Below are 16,856 nucleotides of genomic sequence, written 5' to 3'. Positions count from 1 at the left end.
AAAGAATGAGGTAGATTTGTTTGTGCTGGTAGGGAATGATCTCCAAGGCCTGTTAGTAATGGAAAAAGCCATACATCAAATCAACACTCAGTAAGAGCTCAAGAGAACAATATTCTCTAGGTTACTGATCTTTTAAAATGATGTGCATGTTACTCATGCAATTAAAAATAGAGCCAGATGTGCGAAAATGAAATATTTGGTATTCATGCAGAAAGACAAAATTACCCTTGGAGTTGAACTATATGTAGCACCTGAACCTAGGTGGGTCTGAGCACCTTTCAAGTGCTGGGTACTAGGAGTGAATGCTTTTCTGCCTCACATATTCTCTTGCTCTATAGAGGATTTTGATCATCTGTCATTTCATCCATCAATGCATAAATCCCAAGAAGACAGCATAGTCCCACCAGCTGAGCTCCAGGGTCATTCTCTTGCTGGTCCTCATCAAAGGTGCTTGATAATACATTGCTAAATGATTAGAGATTCAACTAAGAGATTTGTTGCCTTAATCCATCTTCGCAAAGAAAAGCTATGCCCAGAGGCTGTGATAAAGCCAAACATACAAATCACATATCTGCTATGTGAACTTTTATAGGAAGGAAGAGCCTTAAAATCAAGTGATGGGAGCTTTCTCTTCCAGTTGAGAAGTTTTGCCCTCGATTTTGATGAATACAATTTTTCCTTATCTGTTGTTAGGGACCTAACTGCATCTAGGCTTAAAAAAATCTACACTTAGGACTGAAGTTGAGCTCAGTGGTACAGCCCTGGCACAGGTATCACGAGGCCTTGTGTTCATGCCCAGTACTGTGAAAACCCAAAATCCAAACCAGAATAAGCACTCAAAAGATCCTGTCATGTTTAATAATGACAAACCTAACCCAGTGGGGACAAGTCAGCCTGGCAGTGGCTTTGCCAGCCTTGGGTGCTTCCTAGTTCATCCCCTTTGTGAAATTCAGCTCATTCCAACAGCCCTTCAAGTCCAATCTCTACAAAGTGTTCATTGGGATTTCTAGGAGCTTCTCATTCGGGATCAGCCTGATTCTAGGGGGAAACCACCTGAGTGGAGAGGGCAACAGTTTGGGTAAGCCTTTCTCCCCATTTTGCATTCTTGGAAGTAGTGTGCTCACAGAAAGCCTTTAATCAGTTATGTTTGGGCTCTGAGTAAATCTGAGCAGGAACTGTGTCAGGAAGTTTGATCTGGTCTCGTGATTTTCTGCTTCTCGGGGGTGGAACTTTGAGAACTCCGCTATCTAGCTGGGCATTTACAGCAAGTTACCGAGTGTTTCTGTGCCTCGGTTGCTTCTCTGTAAAACCAGATCCTTGGCTTTGCTGAGCCTGGAAGGCACAAAGAACTCTGGGATTTAAGACTGCTCAACAACCCAGAGTCCTTCCTCAGAGGAAAGCTCTCATGCTCGGGCCTGGAATATAAGGAGGGCCACAAGAATGAAAAAAGCGACAGAGCAGCTTTTCGCTTCAAGAGACCAGAGAAAACAGTGTCAGCCATGAACAGTAAGGGAGCTGCGGCTGTCCTTCGATAGCTCTTTCAGGACAGGACAGTGGAGAGGTGAACTCCTGGAATACAAGGTGTTAGTCAGTGTGTTGGTTTTCAGGACAATGTCTCATTCTGAAGGTTCTAGAAACAGAATTTATTGGATGGACATTTTAAGCAGGGAAGAATGAGAATAGCAACCACGTTTGATGAATGGTGAATTTGAGGAAGGACAGACATAAAAGGTCAACATAACAAACATAACATCCTAATTAACACTTCCCTCCAGTACTAACACCCTCCTTTCATTCTTCTTTCATTAAAAAAATAAAAAGTCCTGCAAGTGGCTTTGAAGATAGAATCTTTTCCTTGAACTATAAAAAGACTTAACTATTTATATTGTTCATAATTTAACACCTCAGCGATGAGAAGCCAGAAACACGTGTTTTTACCTCTCACAGGGGCAAAACTTGTGGCTTTTTTGTTTCAGTGTGAGGAACAGAACATGATAGCCTCATGCATCTAGGCAAATGCTCTATCATTAGCCCACAAATCTCCAGCCTCAAATCTGCATTTTTCTCAGGCCAATCAAACTTTCCCTCACAGCTTTTGAAAACTTTATCTCAATGACAGCGTCAAGGTCGTGTTTCTGCTAATAACTGACCTCCTATCTTTCTCTGGACCACACTGATCCATTTTGAGGGAAACACTCTTGATTAGCCTTCAGTTTTAGAACACAGTAAGCATGCCATGTGCTAATTATGGCCAGTGACACCATAAAATAAAAGTGCATTACTTAATGCTTTCAATTTCTTATAATGATGGTAAGGTGGCATGTCATGGGGCCATTTTAGCCCCAGACATCACTCCAGAGAATTCCAAACAGATATAGACAAGTGCCACCAAAACCCATCTCCTTCCCCTCGGGCTGCTTATCCACAGGAATAGGATGTCCTGAAGCAACACTTCCCCCCAACTGGAGTGCTGATAAGTCCAGTTATCAGAAAGATATTGCTGTGAGTGTGATGCACAGAGCTTGCATTTTCTTGATAGGTTAGTCATATGAAAGCTGGCAAAGAAGGAAAAAGAGCCGAGATGTGGTGCAATATTAACAGACAGCTGTCCCTGGCTTCCCGATAAGTAGGATGACTCGCATTGCTGAGCCGTGCGGTCACTGCCAAAGGAATGGCCCTCTCACATTTCCCCCTGATTCTTATGCACTGTGGCCAGCTTGTCATCTCCTCCCTCTTGGGCTTCCCAGACACTGAGTCTGGAATGAAAATTCACCTGCCTCTGAGTTGGCCGCGGGTGGGGGCAGGGGTGATACTTGACTTCCCAGGTTGGAAGATTATCTCACCCAGCCCTAACTATATAACCAGCTGGTGTGGAGGGGCTCGGCAGGGCCAGCTCCAGGGGTTCATCCACGAGAGAGAAAACCGTGCAGACTCACCACTGCCGAGATGATGGTAATGAGAGTGGAGGAGCTGGTATGTAAGACATCTTTCTTGCCTGACAAAGCTTGGTTCATCTTGGCTTTTATTCGAAAGTTCAGATGCTCTTTCTTTTTTGGGTGTAATTTAAGGGAAGTCTTCAAATGTCAAGTATGGAACAGGGTTTGTTTATACAGAGCTGACAGCAATGTTTTTTCTTGTTTATTGTCTTCTCCTTGGGTTTCATTACTACGATAGGCAATAATGTAGTTATCACAACTTGGGGTACAGGTTTTACTGCAAAAATAAATGTCTGGACACTTTACAACTGAAGGCTCAAATGAAAGAATTGAAAAGTAAGTGGGGGTGTGTTAGTGAATTTCCTAAGAGAAAGTGGGTTGTGGGGCTAAGAGTAAATGCAACCTGATGCACACCTTGTCTTACTCTGTGCCTCTGACAGTGCCCTGCCTGAATGTGGCGGTCCTCAGGGAGGAAGGGCTGAGGACCTCCTGCAGCATCTTTTGTGAAGAGTAACCCTGGGATGGGCAGCACTGGTTCTGACCTCACCGTCTTCCTCACATATAGGTAACAGGGAAGAAGAATAGCAATGGAGCCACAGGAGAATTCCTTCCTGGGGATTTCAGAGATGGAGAATATGAAACTGCTGTTGCCTTGGAGAAACAGGAGGATTTGAAGACGCTTCCAGTCCACCGTGTGAGCCTGGAGGAGCAACAACAGAGAAGTGAGAAGCAGCGAGAGACGGAGGTGAGGACCCATGGAATCTACTAGTGGGAGAAGAGACTAGGGTGTGGAGGTCCTTGAAGAAGAGGGAAAAGAGAAGGAAAATAAATAAATAAACCATTTGAAAGATGTCTCCATCAAATTCTAACCCACAAAGATGCAAAGAATCAGTATACATGGAAATGATTCTTAGATGAAACCATGACCTCTGGATTCTGAATCAATGACTTTCTGTGCTATGGCCATGTTTTGATCAAAAGACAGAAAAATAATCATAACCAGGGAAGCCCCAATGGCACATACTGTTTACTTAATGTTGAACCAGAATTTCTTCTTTTTGATAACATTAGTTATCATAGATCGTAGTCAGAATAAGTTTGCTATATTTATTGACATTTATTTTTGTTGAAGTTTTTATTGAAATTGTTTTAGCTGACTAATATAATAAGATGTGCACTCATTGGCAGTGATCTCTGTTTCTGAGACTCTGAGTAGTGGGGGCCACTTGAGAGAGAATGCATCGATATTTGAGAACTTAATATGTATTTTCTTTCCTAGGTAAAACATACTTTAGTTTCTGAGAGTAAGAAAACAAATTCCATAGAAATCTGAAGTTTTCTTTCTGCCAGTACTAATTACAAAATGATAACTGAGAGACTCCATTGTGCCTCCATCCAATTAGTCAAGAACTAGTTCTACGAGCAAAGAAAGTAAATATGACTCAGATTAAAATTAAACCCCAGATACATTAATGGAAAAAAAAATCACTGAAGTCAGACATTTACTTAAAAGCGTTTTAAATTTCCTTTATGAGAAAACCATTCACATACTTCCCTCAGACCTTACAGGTTTTGTTCATACACCACCACAGTTAGAACTCACCATATTTTTAAACGTCTGATTTCTTCTCTCTCTCTCTCTCTCTCTCTCTCTCTCTCTCTCTCTCTCTCAGCTCAAAAAGAAAAAATTAGAACAAAGATCAAAGCTTGAAAACCTAGAGGACCTTGAAATAATCGTCCAACTGAAGAAAAGAAAAAAGTACAAGAAAACTAAAGTTCCAGTTGTGAAGGAACCGGAACCTGAAATTATTGTAAGGACTGTTTGTTTTCCAGGATTGTACGTCCGCGTGGGCTCCAGGGCTGAGCGCTGTGGAGGAAGACTGCAAAGCCCATGACCACTTTCCTTTTCTCTCCTTTTTTCCCTCCTTTCTCCTCAATCTCTTTCTCTTCTTTGCTCTCTTCTACTTCCTTCCCATTTCTTTCCCACCCTCCTCTGCCTTCTCCTGCTCTCTCTCTCTGTCTCTCTCTCTCTCTCTCTCTCTCTCTCTCTCTCTCTCTCTCTGTCTCTTCCTCTCCCTCCTCCACCCTCACTTTAGACTGAACCCGTGGATGTGCCGAGGTTTCTGAAAGCTGCTCTGGAGAACAAACTGCCAGTTGTAGAGAAATTCCTGTCAGACAAGAACAGCCCTGACGTCTGTGATGAGGTAAGTAAGGCTCATGCCTTCTTGTAGGCTGGCCAATACAGTCTCCCACCTAAGTTCCCCCAGCTGTGCTACATCTGCCAGGAGCATAAACATGAATGTATGGTTCTTCCCTGCCCCCACAACCCCCAAATACTGGATTAGCATTATGGATTTCGAGGAGTTTTTCCTGTTCTCATATAATTCTGTCCGATTTATCTGAAGACATTTTGCCTTTAAGTTCTTGGATCCTTCAGATAGACTTCCATAAGGGCAAGGTCAACAAGTTTCTCCTGGAGAAAGATATTATTAGCAGTGTCTTTGATCAGACCCAACTAGCTCAGCGTTAGAAGGGGAAGATGGAATTCCCAGTCTACCTCGGTCACTACTCGATTTGGAGTAGCTTCCCTGCGCTGTCTTCCTCTCAGCCCACCTGTAAGCACAATCTCATTCTGTTAGCCTAATGGCTCCTTGCTATAAAGCTAACTTGTCAGAAATCGCAACTTTGTATTGCTTCTCCAGTACATGAGCTGAGAGGGCAGCTCCCGCCAAAGCTGAGCTTCCTTTCTTTAAAAATGGATTTAATGGTTTTTGATATTCAATCTAGCACTAATTCTGCATGGAAGAAAGCCATCTGCTGTACTTGGCATGTGCAAATATGAAAAGGGACATTTCAGCATTGAGATGGTTTTTGAGGTTTGAAGTCCACATCCTTCTGCCTTGGCCTTTAGCACTTAGGAAGGGTCTAGGACAGGAAGCTCAGGTTAGCTGCCAGATAATTATTCTAATCCTGCAATTTCAGTGAGCTCTGGCCTTCTGATTCATAAAAAAAAATAAATAAAAAAAAAAAAATCCTGGCCTTTCTATCACTTAGGTCATCATAGTCCCAGCTTCACAGCTCTTAAAGGATTATGTGCATTTTTATACACACCACTATCTCTTGTTTTAATCTTTGACAGTATAAACGGACCGCTCTCCATAGAGCATGCTTAGAAGGACACTTGGCAGTTGTGGAGAAGTTAATGGAGGCTGGAGCCCAGATTGAATTCCGTGATATGGTAAATATATTTCTTTGCTTGGAAATGAGCCAAAATAAACAGACTATCTGAAAGCTCAGGAAAACGTACAATGAAAAAACCGGCCCAATTGGATTGAAAATTGATCTGAGAAAACTAGTGAAAAGCTCATTTCTCCATACAAAGGGAAGCTGGGCGATGAGACTAGGTCATGTGGAAAGTATTTTCCAGACAGACTGAAGAGGAGAGGGGTGGTGCAGGGAAGACAGGAAGTGAAAGCTGTTGAGCAGAATTCAGTAAGCTCACCAGAGTTTGGGTCATTGTCAAGTCAGCGGCATTCCTGGCCTTTCCACACCACTCCTTCTGTCAGAAGGTGCAGCCTGCTCCTGGCCCCTCAGCTGCCAGCAATGCACAAGAATTTCCTAGCTGCATACTTTATATGATGGATGCCAATTGCCACCGAGGAGATTTGGAGTCAGGCTGCATACTAAATGACTCACGACTAAGGAAAGTGGCTGCTATTCAGACCCTAACAATCAGACGCTCTGATTTCCATAAAGACCAGTATACAATATATTTTATACCCTCAAGATTGAACTGGAAAATGCTTCATTTGTTTATATGCAGCTCAATTTGACATTATGGTAAAATGGAAAAGGAATAAAAAAAATCTAAAGAACTTAGCCTGAATTGAATCAAAGGACAAAATATTGAAAAAATTTAAGACATTAATAATAACAAAGTTTGGAAGAAGAGAGGCCCACACCAGAGATAAACCAAACAAAGCGGAGAGGTGGCAATCTCTTCTAAGTGCAGTGTACAGTGACCACAGTGATTGACAGCTGAGGTCCCTAGGCTGTGCCCGTGTAAAAAACAGCACAGAGCCAGCCGGCGATGGCCAAAGAAAGACAAGATACTTACCTGGGATGAGGTGTTGGATCCAGACCAGATTAAGATATTCTGGAATGTGATCAGACTTATTAAAAGCTTCCTGACTACACACACAAGTCCAGCCACGCTCACACAGGTTAGCTGAGATAGTTAGAAGACCCTCAGAAGTGGTTCTCAAGACCAGGAGCACCTAGAGCTATCCGTTGCCCATATTCTCCCAGCCTTTGAAACCAAAGACCATCCCCCACCCCAGTAAGAGTCTCCTTCACACTGTCTTGTCTTGTGTTTTTTTCTTTCCCAAATAGCTTGAATCCACAGCCATCCACTGGGCATGCCGTGGAGGAAACCCGGATGTCCTGAAACTGTTGTTGAACAAAGGCGCCAAAATCAGTGCCCGAGACAAGGTATTTCCTTGCCCTTCCTCAGGCTTCTGCTCCTTGCTTGCCCACGGGGGTCCTCTGCTAGCCCTCATTCTGTGGACACCTCAGCCACACACGCGCCATTTGCACGTGCCCTGAGGCTTTGGACAGCATCTGTTCTCACTCCTTCTCCGTCTTGGAACTTTTTAGCTGCTCAGCACAGCGCTGCACGTGGCGGTGAGGACTGGTCACTACGAGTGCGCAGAGCACCTCATCGCTTGCGAGGCAGATCTCAATGCCAAGGACCGAGTGAGTAGCTGACAAGGCTGAGTCACCATAAGCGTATTTGAAATCACCCAGGCAAGCTGGGGTACCCTGGCAGGACCCACTTCCTGGCTTCACACTTAACCACACTTGCTTACCCTGCTTCTAGGAAGGAGATACCCCGCTGCACGATGCTGTGAGACTGAACCGCTATAAGATGATTCGGCTCTTGATGACTTTCGGGGCGGACCTCAACGTCAAGAACTGTGTAAGTACTCAAAGCAAGGGTATCACTGGTCAGCTTCCTACTTTCCAGAATTTCTCAAATATTTGAAAATATTATTCCCATGATAGTAACTTTTGAGGCACACTGATGGTTCAGACGTGTCTATTTCCATGAGGACAGGGTGAGACTTGGCAAGGTCACAGGGTCAGTTATAGGGAAGTTACAAAGAACTGCTCTGACTTTGGAACTTAAATAGTTCTTTGAAAGATTGGTCTTGAATAAAAGATGGTCAAAACTGTCACCTTTAAAATCCACATTGTGGCACTGGAGAGACAGCTCAGCAGTTAAGAAGAGCACTGGCTGCTCTTCCAGAGGACCTGGGTTCAGTTCCCAGTACCCACAGGGTGGCTCACAACCATCTATAATGGGATCTGATGTCCTCTTCTATCATGCAGGCATACATGTGGACAGAGCCCTCTGAAGTGAACATAAAGTACATAAATAAACAAATCTTTAAAAATATAAATCAAAACACATTGGATAATTCTAATCTGCCTTGGTCATTCCTGGCTGAGTAGAGCTGGGAGTTGGTAGGAATGAATGCACCCAGCTTTCTCGAAATAGCTCCAATTTACACAGAGACTGAAATTAATTAATACCCAGTCTGGGGAATTCCAAATAGTCCTGCTTTCCTTACAACAATATGACATGTTGCCACTCTTCCAGGGATCACTATGCTTTTTTTGATGTTTTAAAAAAAGATAACTACCATTCATTCTCCATTTTATATGCACATGTCTTGAAATAATTTCCTACATTAGGTCCCAAGAATTCCTACCTAAGTATACGAATTAATTTAACGTCATCCGTACATGGGGAATGTAAGCAGCTTACTCTCATGGCTGCAATCCCCAGACGACGTAGTTTAAAGAAGATCGGCAGGAGGAACAGTCATAGATCACCAAAGAAGTGTTCTTGAGGGTTTTGGAGAACCATTACAAAAGAGGAAAGGCCTTCTTGAGGCAAATGACCACTTCCTCTTATTGTGTTACGGTGAGGCTGAAAGACAATTAAAAAGGAAGCTGAGTGTGCCCCCAGTCACAGCAGCACTGGACACCCCGTGGAAGAGGATCTTAGGTTCAAGGTTAGCGTGGGCTACGTGGAGTGGGGTGCACATGGGAACCTGGCTTAGTGACTGGAAGAAAGAATAATAGATGAGAAGTGGTTAGATGAAGCCTGCTTGGCTTGGGAAATGTTAGCAGTAGGGTCCCCTGTGCTAGGCATTGGGACTGGTGTCACCCCAAAGTTTCTCTCTTTAGAAGTGAACCTAAAGTACATTCAAGGAAATCTTCACAGATGCAAAAGATAAGGGTTTATTTGTTTATTTCTTTTTACAAGCTATGAAGGCCTACAAGCAGAAATGAATGGTATGCATATATAGTCACCAGAGCCAGGCAGGCCACATAAATGACACCAGTGAGTGGCTACTAGAGTCTGTGCAGGTTACTTGATGGTGGCTCTTCTCCAATCCAGTACCTTGAGGCACTGTGGAATCAGAAGTCTTTCCTGACTTTTTTTTTTTTTTTAAAAAAAGTCATAAATTCATATAGAAAATACCTTGATTCTCCTCTCCTCCCTCTCTTTCTCTCCTTACCTGAGCAAAACCAAGTCTCTGCATTGATTAGCATATCAAAGCTGCCAGGCTACAACCTCTGGGATCAAAAGTACTCCTGAGCTGAATACAGATAGAAATACTTGGGACTTCTCATATGTAAAGAGAAGAATTGAGAAGTGCTGTGGTTTTAATATGTGTAAATATCTTGAGACATGTGCATAAGGGAGATCAAATTTGGGACTGAAAAATTATTTATTTACATATCACTAACATCAATTTCAAAGAAAGTAAATTTTATAAGAAGCCCTGGTGAAAATTCTGAGAAGTTGTGAAAAACCTTCAGAGCAGCCAGCAGCCAGCAGCCAGGCGGCAACTGGCTTGGTGGCAGAATACTTCCCATCAGTCTTTAGATAATGCCTTCTCAGAGCTCTTCTGCGAGGTCCTGGAAACACCTGTATACATTTTTGAATTTCACAGTAACTTGAGGCTCTTGTTACTTTAGTACCTAAGGACCAGGGGTTTTTTACCAATACCTGGGATAGTTCTGTGGATGGTGGAAGGAGAAGCCAATAAAAATAACATGAACATCAGTGACCGGATAGTCTGAATAAACGGTAGACCGACCACTCATAGTAAAAAGCATATACTTTGATGATATACCTCATCAACATAGAGCATAGATACAGAGCGTGTGAGCTGACAGATGTCTCCCACCTGGAAGTCACATTGCCCTTTTCTCTGTGCAGGCTGGGAAGACCCCCATGGATCTGGTACTGCACTGGCAGAATGGAACCAAAGCAATATTCGACAGCCTGAAGGAGAATGGCTACAAAACCTCTCGCATAGCTACATTCTAAGGAAGGAGACTCTCAACAGGAGCTGTTGACAGGCATTTTCGAAGCATTGCCTACCGGAAGAGCAACCACCAGTTATAAAATCCAGCTTTTGTTTGCCAGAGGGTAGAGAGATAGACTTTAAAGACGCTTCAAGAAAGCACTGGGTTATAGGTGCCAAAATTTCCTTTAGTGATGCTCACCATATTTATTTATTTCTATTTATTTATTTATTTCTGAACACTGGTATTCAGGCTTTCACGAGCATTTTGGGGGGAGTAAAACTTAACCTGTATGCAGTATTCAGAGTCTTCCCATAGATCTTAAGCCCTGTGGGTGAATGATGTCTAATTGCATACATTTGTCCTCAGTTGCATAGAGCTATTCAAGGCGTTTTTTAAGTGGCAAGGGGGATTATTGCAGCCAGCGCTCTTCGGAACTCTTGCTGCTGGCATTTGAACGAACTGACAGAAGGCATGTGGCGTCGGGAAGGGAATGGAAGCAGTTCTGCAGGACAGACACGGAGCCCACCGTTCACCCATAGACTTGGTTTGATCGGTTGTTTACCAGGTCACACAAGGTCCTCAGGTGAAGAGACCGTGTGAGCGTAGGTGCAGGGAGGTGGAGGGAGTGGGCAGGGAGGCCGTGATAAACCGAGTCCGATGAAATAAAAGGCAACAGGAAAGACACTGTAAATGTGTAAATGTATATTGTGTTGTATGTCTATTTTATATTCATAATAAATGCGAACAAATTCTGAATCCTGTTCTAAGTTCTTTGTGCAGTGGTGGGAATTTCTCACTTAAGAAGAGTCATTTAGGAAGATGCTGTTTATCGGGGTTTTCCAACTTTTTCAGATTAGAAATGTCTAGGGATTTGGGGAGATGGCTCGGTGGTTAATAGCCCTTGCTGTTCTTGCAGAAGACCTGAGTTTGGTTCCCAGCACCAAATAATGGCTCACAGCCACCCATAAAGCCAATCTCACTGGATCAGATTTTCTCTTCAGACTTCCACAGGCAGCAGACATGCACATGGTGCACATACATGCAGTCAAACACTCATACAGATTAATATAAAATAAATCTAAATTAATAAGAAATGAAGGAGGAGACAGGGAAGAAAAAAAAGCAATGTCCTGTAGAAACTACAGTCTCAGTATTTAATGCGCTGACAGGTTGACCAGGTATTTTGATAAACTGAAGAATTGCCCTCAGCTGGTCTCAGATGAGGTCTGTGAATCTGCATTTCTTACAAGCTCCTGCCTTACCAGGTAGGAGGCTGAGAACTAAACGATTAAAAAAAAAAAAAAAAAAGCTGTTGTTTGGCTCCAATGGTGTGGAAAAAGAGACCCCTGGTGGGAAGAATGATTACTGCAGGTTAAACAAGCACTTCTTGAGTGCTCATCAGGGCTTGACTCACTAATTAGGGGCTTATCAATCATTGTACTGTGGACAGGCACAGACAGGGCTAAAGGCCTTCCATGAGAGAACATTCTGGGTCGATGGCTTTTGACCTCCAATGGGAAGTTTTGTTGTCAAATGCTGAGCAAGGAGCTAAAGACCTCTGGTGAGAAACACGATTGTCTCGGCCCTGCTGGGACAGACAAGTATTAAAGTAAGTAGAAACAAATAGATCACATCAGTCATTTTAGGTCCAATGAAGGGGAATTCTAGAGTGCTCTCTCAGTGTCTAAAATGTGGAGGCCCATATGTGGTGGAGTTGGATTTTATGACTTCTTGGAGGTGTCAAGCTTGAGGGAGATGCTGAAAGACGAACAGGACTTATTCAAGTCTAGATAGAATCTAGAGTTCTGCAGGCAGCAGAAGAGAGTGTACAAGCTCATGGGTGTGGGGAATGCCTGGAACCTGGGACCTTTGTTGCCTGAGGAAGACTCATGTCAGACCCCAGCACTGTGCTCCCCTGAAACTCACGCCAAGTAGGACTGTATACACCAACCTCTCACGCATGCCTCTGCCATTTTGTGGGAGAGTGCAGGCACTCTCTGTCACCAAGACATCTTCCAATCACCCAGCTGTGGACACTCCTGGAGTTGTGAGGATGATCTGAAATGTTATTGGCTCCTCTCCATCTGTTTTCTTTTCTTTTTTTTTTTTTTTTTTAAATTTATTTATTTATTATGTATACAGTGTTCTGCCTGCACATATCCCTTCAGGCCAGAAGAGGGAGCCAAATCTCATTACAGATGGCTGTGAGCCACCATGTGGTTGCTGGGAATTGAACTCAGGACCTCTGGAAGAACAGCCGTTGCTCTTAACCTCTGAGCCATCTCTCCAGCCCCCTCCATGTTTTCTTACCAACCCACAAAGCTCCCCCCTCACATCGAGAACTGAATGGCAGGTTCATTCTCTCAGTACTCTCTCTCCTAACCCTTCTGTTTCTGACTTCCCCATAGTATCCTGGGTCACCTAGCCAGAGATCTAAGCTGGCAGTTCTCCACCTGCAACACTTTAACACAGTTCCTCATGTTGTGATGACTTCAACCATAACATTATTTTCATTGCTACTTCATAACTGTAATTTTGCTACTGCTACGAATCATAATGTAAACATTTGTGTTTTCTGATGATCTTCAGCAACCCCTATGAAAGGGTCCAGAGGGGTCACGACTCACAGGTTGAAAACCAGTAATCTAAGCTATGGGATCCAGTAAGTGCTCCCAATGCAGACAGTGTTTCTCTTGCTCATGCTGACATTTGACTGATATTACTTGGATATGTTAGTATGTGACCAAAGTGTCTTATTTGAGCCTCTTTGACCCCAAGAGCTGGGAGTTAAAAAAGAGTTAAAAGCAAGCTTTGCATTGTCCCATTTAAATATTTATCCTAATAGGGAAGTGGAGGGCACAAGAGACAGTGTAGAATGAATGCATTTAGATGGACACCAGCTCTGATTCTATCTTTGGGAGTGGGAAAGAGATACTTAAGGGGGAAATCTCATATCTATCACAGATTTTAGAAGCTCCTGTCTTTCCCCTGAACTGGCTCTGCTTATGGTCTGTTATTGTGTGTTCCCTTTCTCCCTGAAGGGCATACTTCATGGGCTGATGGAGAGTTCTGGAAGTTGTTCTCGATTTTATTTTCATTCAGCCCTTTTGATTAGCGACCAAGTCTTATCAGACATGCCGACATCTTGTGAGAATGCCCTGTATTTGTGCCCTCCAATCCAGGCAAGGCCTGCAACATCAAAATTATTCAAAAATCCCTCCTGCCTCCTGGCCTTCAGGTTTACTTACCACTCTCTTTAAAAAAAAAAAAATTTATTTGTGTGTGTGTGTACACCTGTGCACCATGCATGTGCAGGAGCCCACAGAAGCCAGAAGAGGGTGTGGGATCTCCTGGAACTGGAGTTACAAGATATTTGAGCCACCCAGTGTGGGTGCTGGGGACTGAACCCAGGTCCTCTGGAAGTGAAGCAAGTGCTTTTAACTGCTGAGCCATCTCCAGCCTCATTCCCTATTCTGTTGTCTTTAGTTGCAGCCAGAAGTTTCCTAAAATGCAAATCTGATCCAATTAAACCTTTCAGTGGTGTCCCATTTCTCTTGGGATCAAATACAAACTCCTTAACTTGTCTTAAAGTATCTTTAAAATTTGGCTGCTGCTAATCTTTATTATTTTCAATATAGGGGCTTAAACCCAGGGCCTCATGCACACAGGCAAGTACCCTAAGCCTGAGCTGTATCCCCACCCCAACCTATTGTTTTGTTTTCGCTTGTTGCTTTTTGAGGCAAGATCTCCCTAAGTGGCCCAGGATGGCCTTTAACTCACTCTGTAGTCTAGGCAATCCTTGAATTTGTGACCCTCTCACCTTGGTCTCCTGAGTAGATGGGATTACAGGCCTGTGCTTCCAGGCAGCTGATGAGTCAGCTTAACTTTATTCCAGAGTATAAGAAACAAATAGGATTTATGAGCCTGGGGACAAATCTTAAGTTGCATTAAGTGGCACCGTTCCTATCATAAAGTTTCCTATGTGGCAGTAGAGCCATATAGCAGAGCTCCTAGCACAGGTATTGGTTATGTGGAGCAGGGATCTGTGCCAAGGGTCAAGCTAAAGATAAATTAGGCATCTGGCTTAGAGACAGCTTTCAGATAAAGTCAGTCCTCCAGGCCCAGGGACATTCTCCAGATAAGGGCAGGTAGGAGCAGGAAGTTTCACTGGGAGGGAGTGAATCTCTGTATCATAGAGTTTTTGGAAAAAGCTACCAGGCCATGATAGACTGCAACCTCTGACTAGCCAGCAAGGCCTTCCAATATATAGCTCTGTAGTACAATCTGAGGTCAGAGATGGTGATAACTCCAGTAGCTTTTTATTATTATTATTATTTTTGTTTTAGCTACCATGTGTATGTGTGTGTTTCCATATAAAGCTGAGAACTCTCCTTTCAAGATCTGTGAAGAATTATGTTGGAATTCTGATGGGGATTGCTTTGAATCTGTAGATTGCTTTTGGTAGGATGGCCATTTTTTTTTATTATATTAATCATAAAAAAATGTAGCACAGGCAGACCTTTAACTCATGATCCTCCTGCCTCCACCTCCTTTAGCACATCCTATGGGTGTGCACTACCACTATCTAAACAGAATTCTCAAAAGGAGAAACTCAAATGGCTGAAGATCAGCAAAACAAGTGACCGGTCATGCTATAGAGGACGTGGAAGAAGAGGAACCCTTCTCCTTTGCTGGTGGGAGTGCAAATTTGGACAGCCACCCTGGAAATCAGTGTGGCAGTTCCTCAGGAAGATGGCAATTGATCCACCTCAAAATCCAACTACACCACTTTTGAGCATATGCCCAAAGGCTGCTTCATCCTACTAAAGACACTTGCTCAACCATGTTCATTGCTGGTCTATTCATAACAGCCAGAAATTGGAAACAATCTAGATGTCCCTCAACAGAAGAATGGGCAGAGGAAGGTACATTCACACAAAGAAACATTACTCAGTTGTCAAAAAAAAAAAAAAAAATGAAATCAGGAATTTGCAGGTAAATGGGTAGAACTAGAAAAAAAAATCATCCTGAGGTAACCCAGACACAGAAAGACAAATACACATATTTGCTTATTTGGGACTATTAGCTATTAAATAAATGATAATCAAGCTTAGGTGCAGATAAATCTCCCTAGAAAGGGGGAATAGAACAGTTATAGTTATGGATGTGACTGGGATAGGGGCTAGAATCGGAGGATCAAGTGGAGATTGGGAAGGAAGGGGGACAAGGGAGGGGAGATGGGGAGACAGATAAAATGAAGGGCCATTTGAGGGGTAGTATGGAAACTGAATACAGTGGAAGCTTTTGGAAACATACACATATATGAAGGTGATCTGAATGAAATTGCCAAATAATGAGGAAGACTGCCCAACTGGCCATCTCTCGTCACCAAATGAAGCCTCCAATACCAGAATTGAGCTACATCTACTTGAGTTCTTGGCCAAAGAGGTCCCAAGGGATCCTCAAACAATCCAGGCTGTTGCCAAGACTATAGGTTACTCTCCACAAACTGACAGCGAGGCCTCACTGCTGAAGACAACACCCACACAACTCATTGAACATGGAGAAGTCAAGCTGGTGCCTATATAGATCTTTCACTCCTAGATGACAGCAACTTTGGTATAGGAAGGTACTCTGCATGCTACCAAAGGAGAAACAAATCACAAATCCTTTGATCTACAATGGTGTCCTGAATGCAAGACAGGCTCCGGCAATGGAGACACAAAGCTTGTGGAGTAACCAATATATGATTTGACTGAAGACCCTTGCCATGAAATGGAACCTATTACTTGAGTGACCAAGACTCTATAGCCCAGGGACCTAGGGTAAAACCAAATACTACTGTTTAACAAAAAGTAACAATAAAATGCCTCCTAATGATATTCTGCTATACTCAAATCATTGCCTTGCTGAACTATCATCAGAGAAGCTTCCTCCTGCAGCAGATGGGATCAAATACAGAGACCCATAGCTAGACACTACCTAGAGGCCTTAGAAGACTCAGCCCTAAACTTGACATTCCCATCAAATCCCTCCCCTTAGGCCTCGGGGAACCCTGTGGAAGAGAAGGCAGAAAGAGTGCAGGAGCCAGAGGGAATGGAGGACGCCAGGAAAACAAGGCCCTCTAAACACAACTGGACCAACACACATATGAAACGGAGACTAAGGCAGCATGCACAGGACCTGCATGGTTCTGCACCAGATGGGGTCCTAGAACTAAAAGAAATGAACACATGCCCCCATCTCTAACCCAGAAGCAATCTCTGATTCATAGCCACTTGCAAATGAAAAATTAGTTTTCTCCAAAGGAGTTTCACTGGGGAGATAAACTACTCTTAAGAGTAGACTACATGCCCCGCAGCAGATGGCTATAGCAGGAATCTTAAAAGTTCTTATTAATAAAATCAAACCTGAGCCAGGTATTGGGGTGAACTGGGAGATCAGAGAACCAGAACAAGCCACAGCTACCTCACCTCACTGGATCCTCAGCTGGTCTTGTTTCCTCAAACTGGAGGCCTCTGAGATCTCATC

The 16,856-nt window shown here is 43.3% G+C and overlaps 1 protein-coding gene across 1 annotated transcript; it reads left to right on the top strand.

Moving 5' to 3' along the window:
• Positions 1-2,775: 2,775 nt before the first annotated feature.
• Ankrd1 (ankyrin repeat domain 1) lies at positions 2,776-11,081 on the top strand. Its single transcript, XM_028882867.2, has 9 exons — positions 2,776-2,973; positions 3,502-3,681; positions 4,610-4,747; positions 5,033-5,140; positions 6,076-6,174; positions 7,329-7,427; positions 7,593-7,691; positions 7,816-7,914; positions 10,234-11,081. Exons 1-9 carry the CDS (start codon positions 2,947-2,949, stop codon positions 10,342-10,344), a joined length of 960 nt encoding a protein of 319 aa, XP_028738700.1. The 5' UTR covers positions 2,776-2,946; the 3' UTR covers positions 10,345-11,081.
• The last annotated feature ends 5,775 nt before the right edge of the window (positions 11,082-16,856 follow it).

The sequence above is a fragment of the Peromyscus leucopus genome, chromosome 1 (genome assembly GCF_004664715.2).
Source record: "Peromyscus leucopus breed LL Stock chromosome 1, UCI_PerLeu_2.1, whole genome shotgun sequence".
In the NCBI taxonomy this organism is placed as follows: domain Eukaryota; kingdom Metazoa; phylum Chordata; class Mammalia; order Rodentia; family Cricetidae; genus Peromyscus; species Peromyscus leucopus.
The sequence above is the reverse complement of the archived record's forward strand: the minus strand, read 5'-3'. Positions and strand labels throughout refer to the sequence as shown.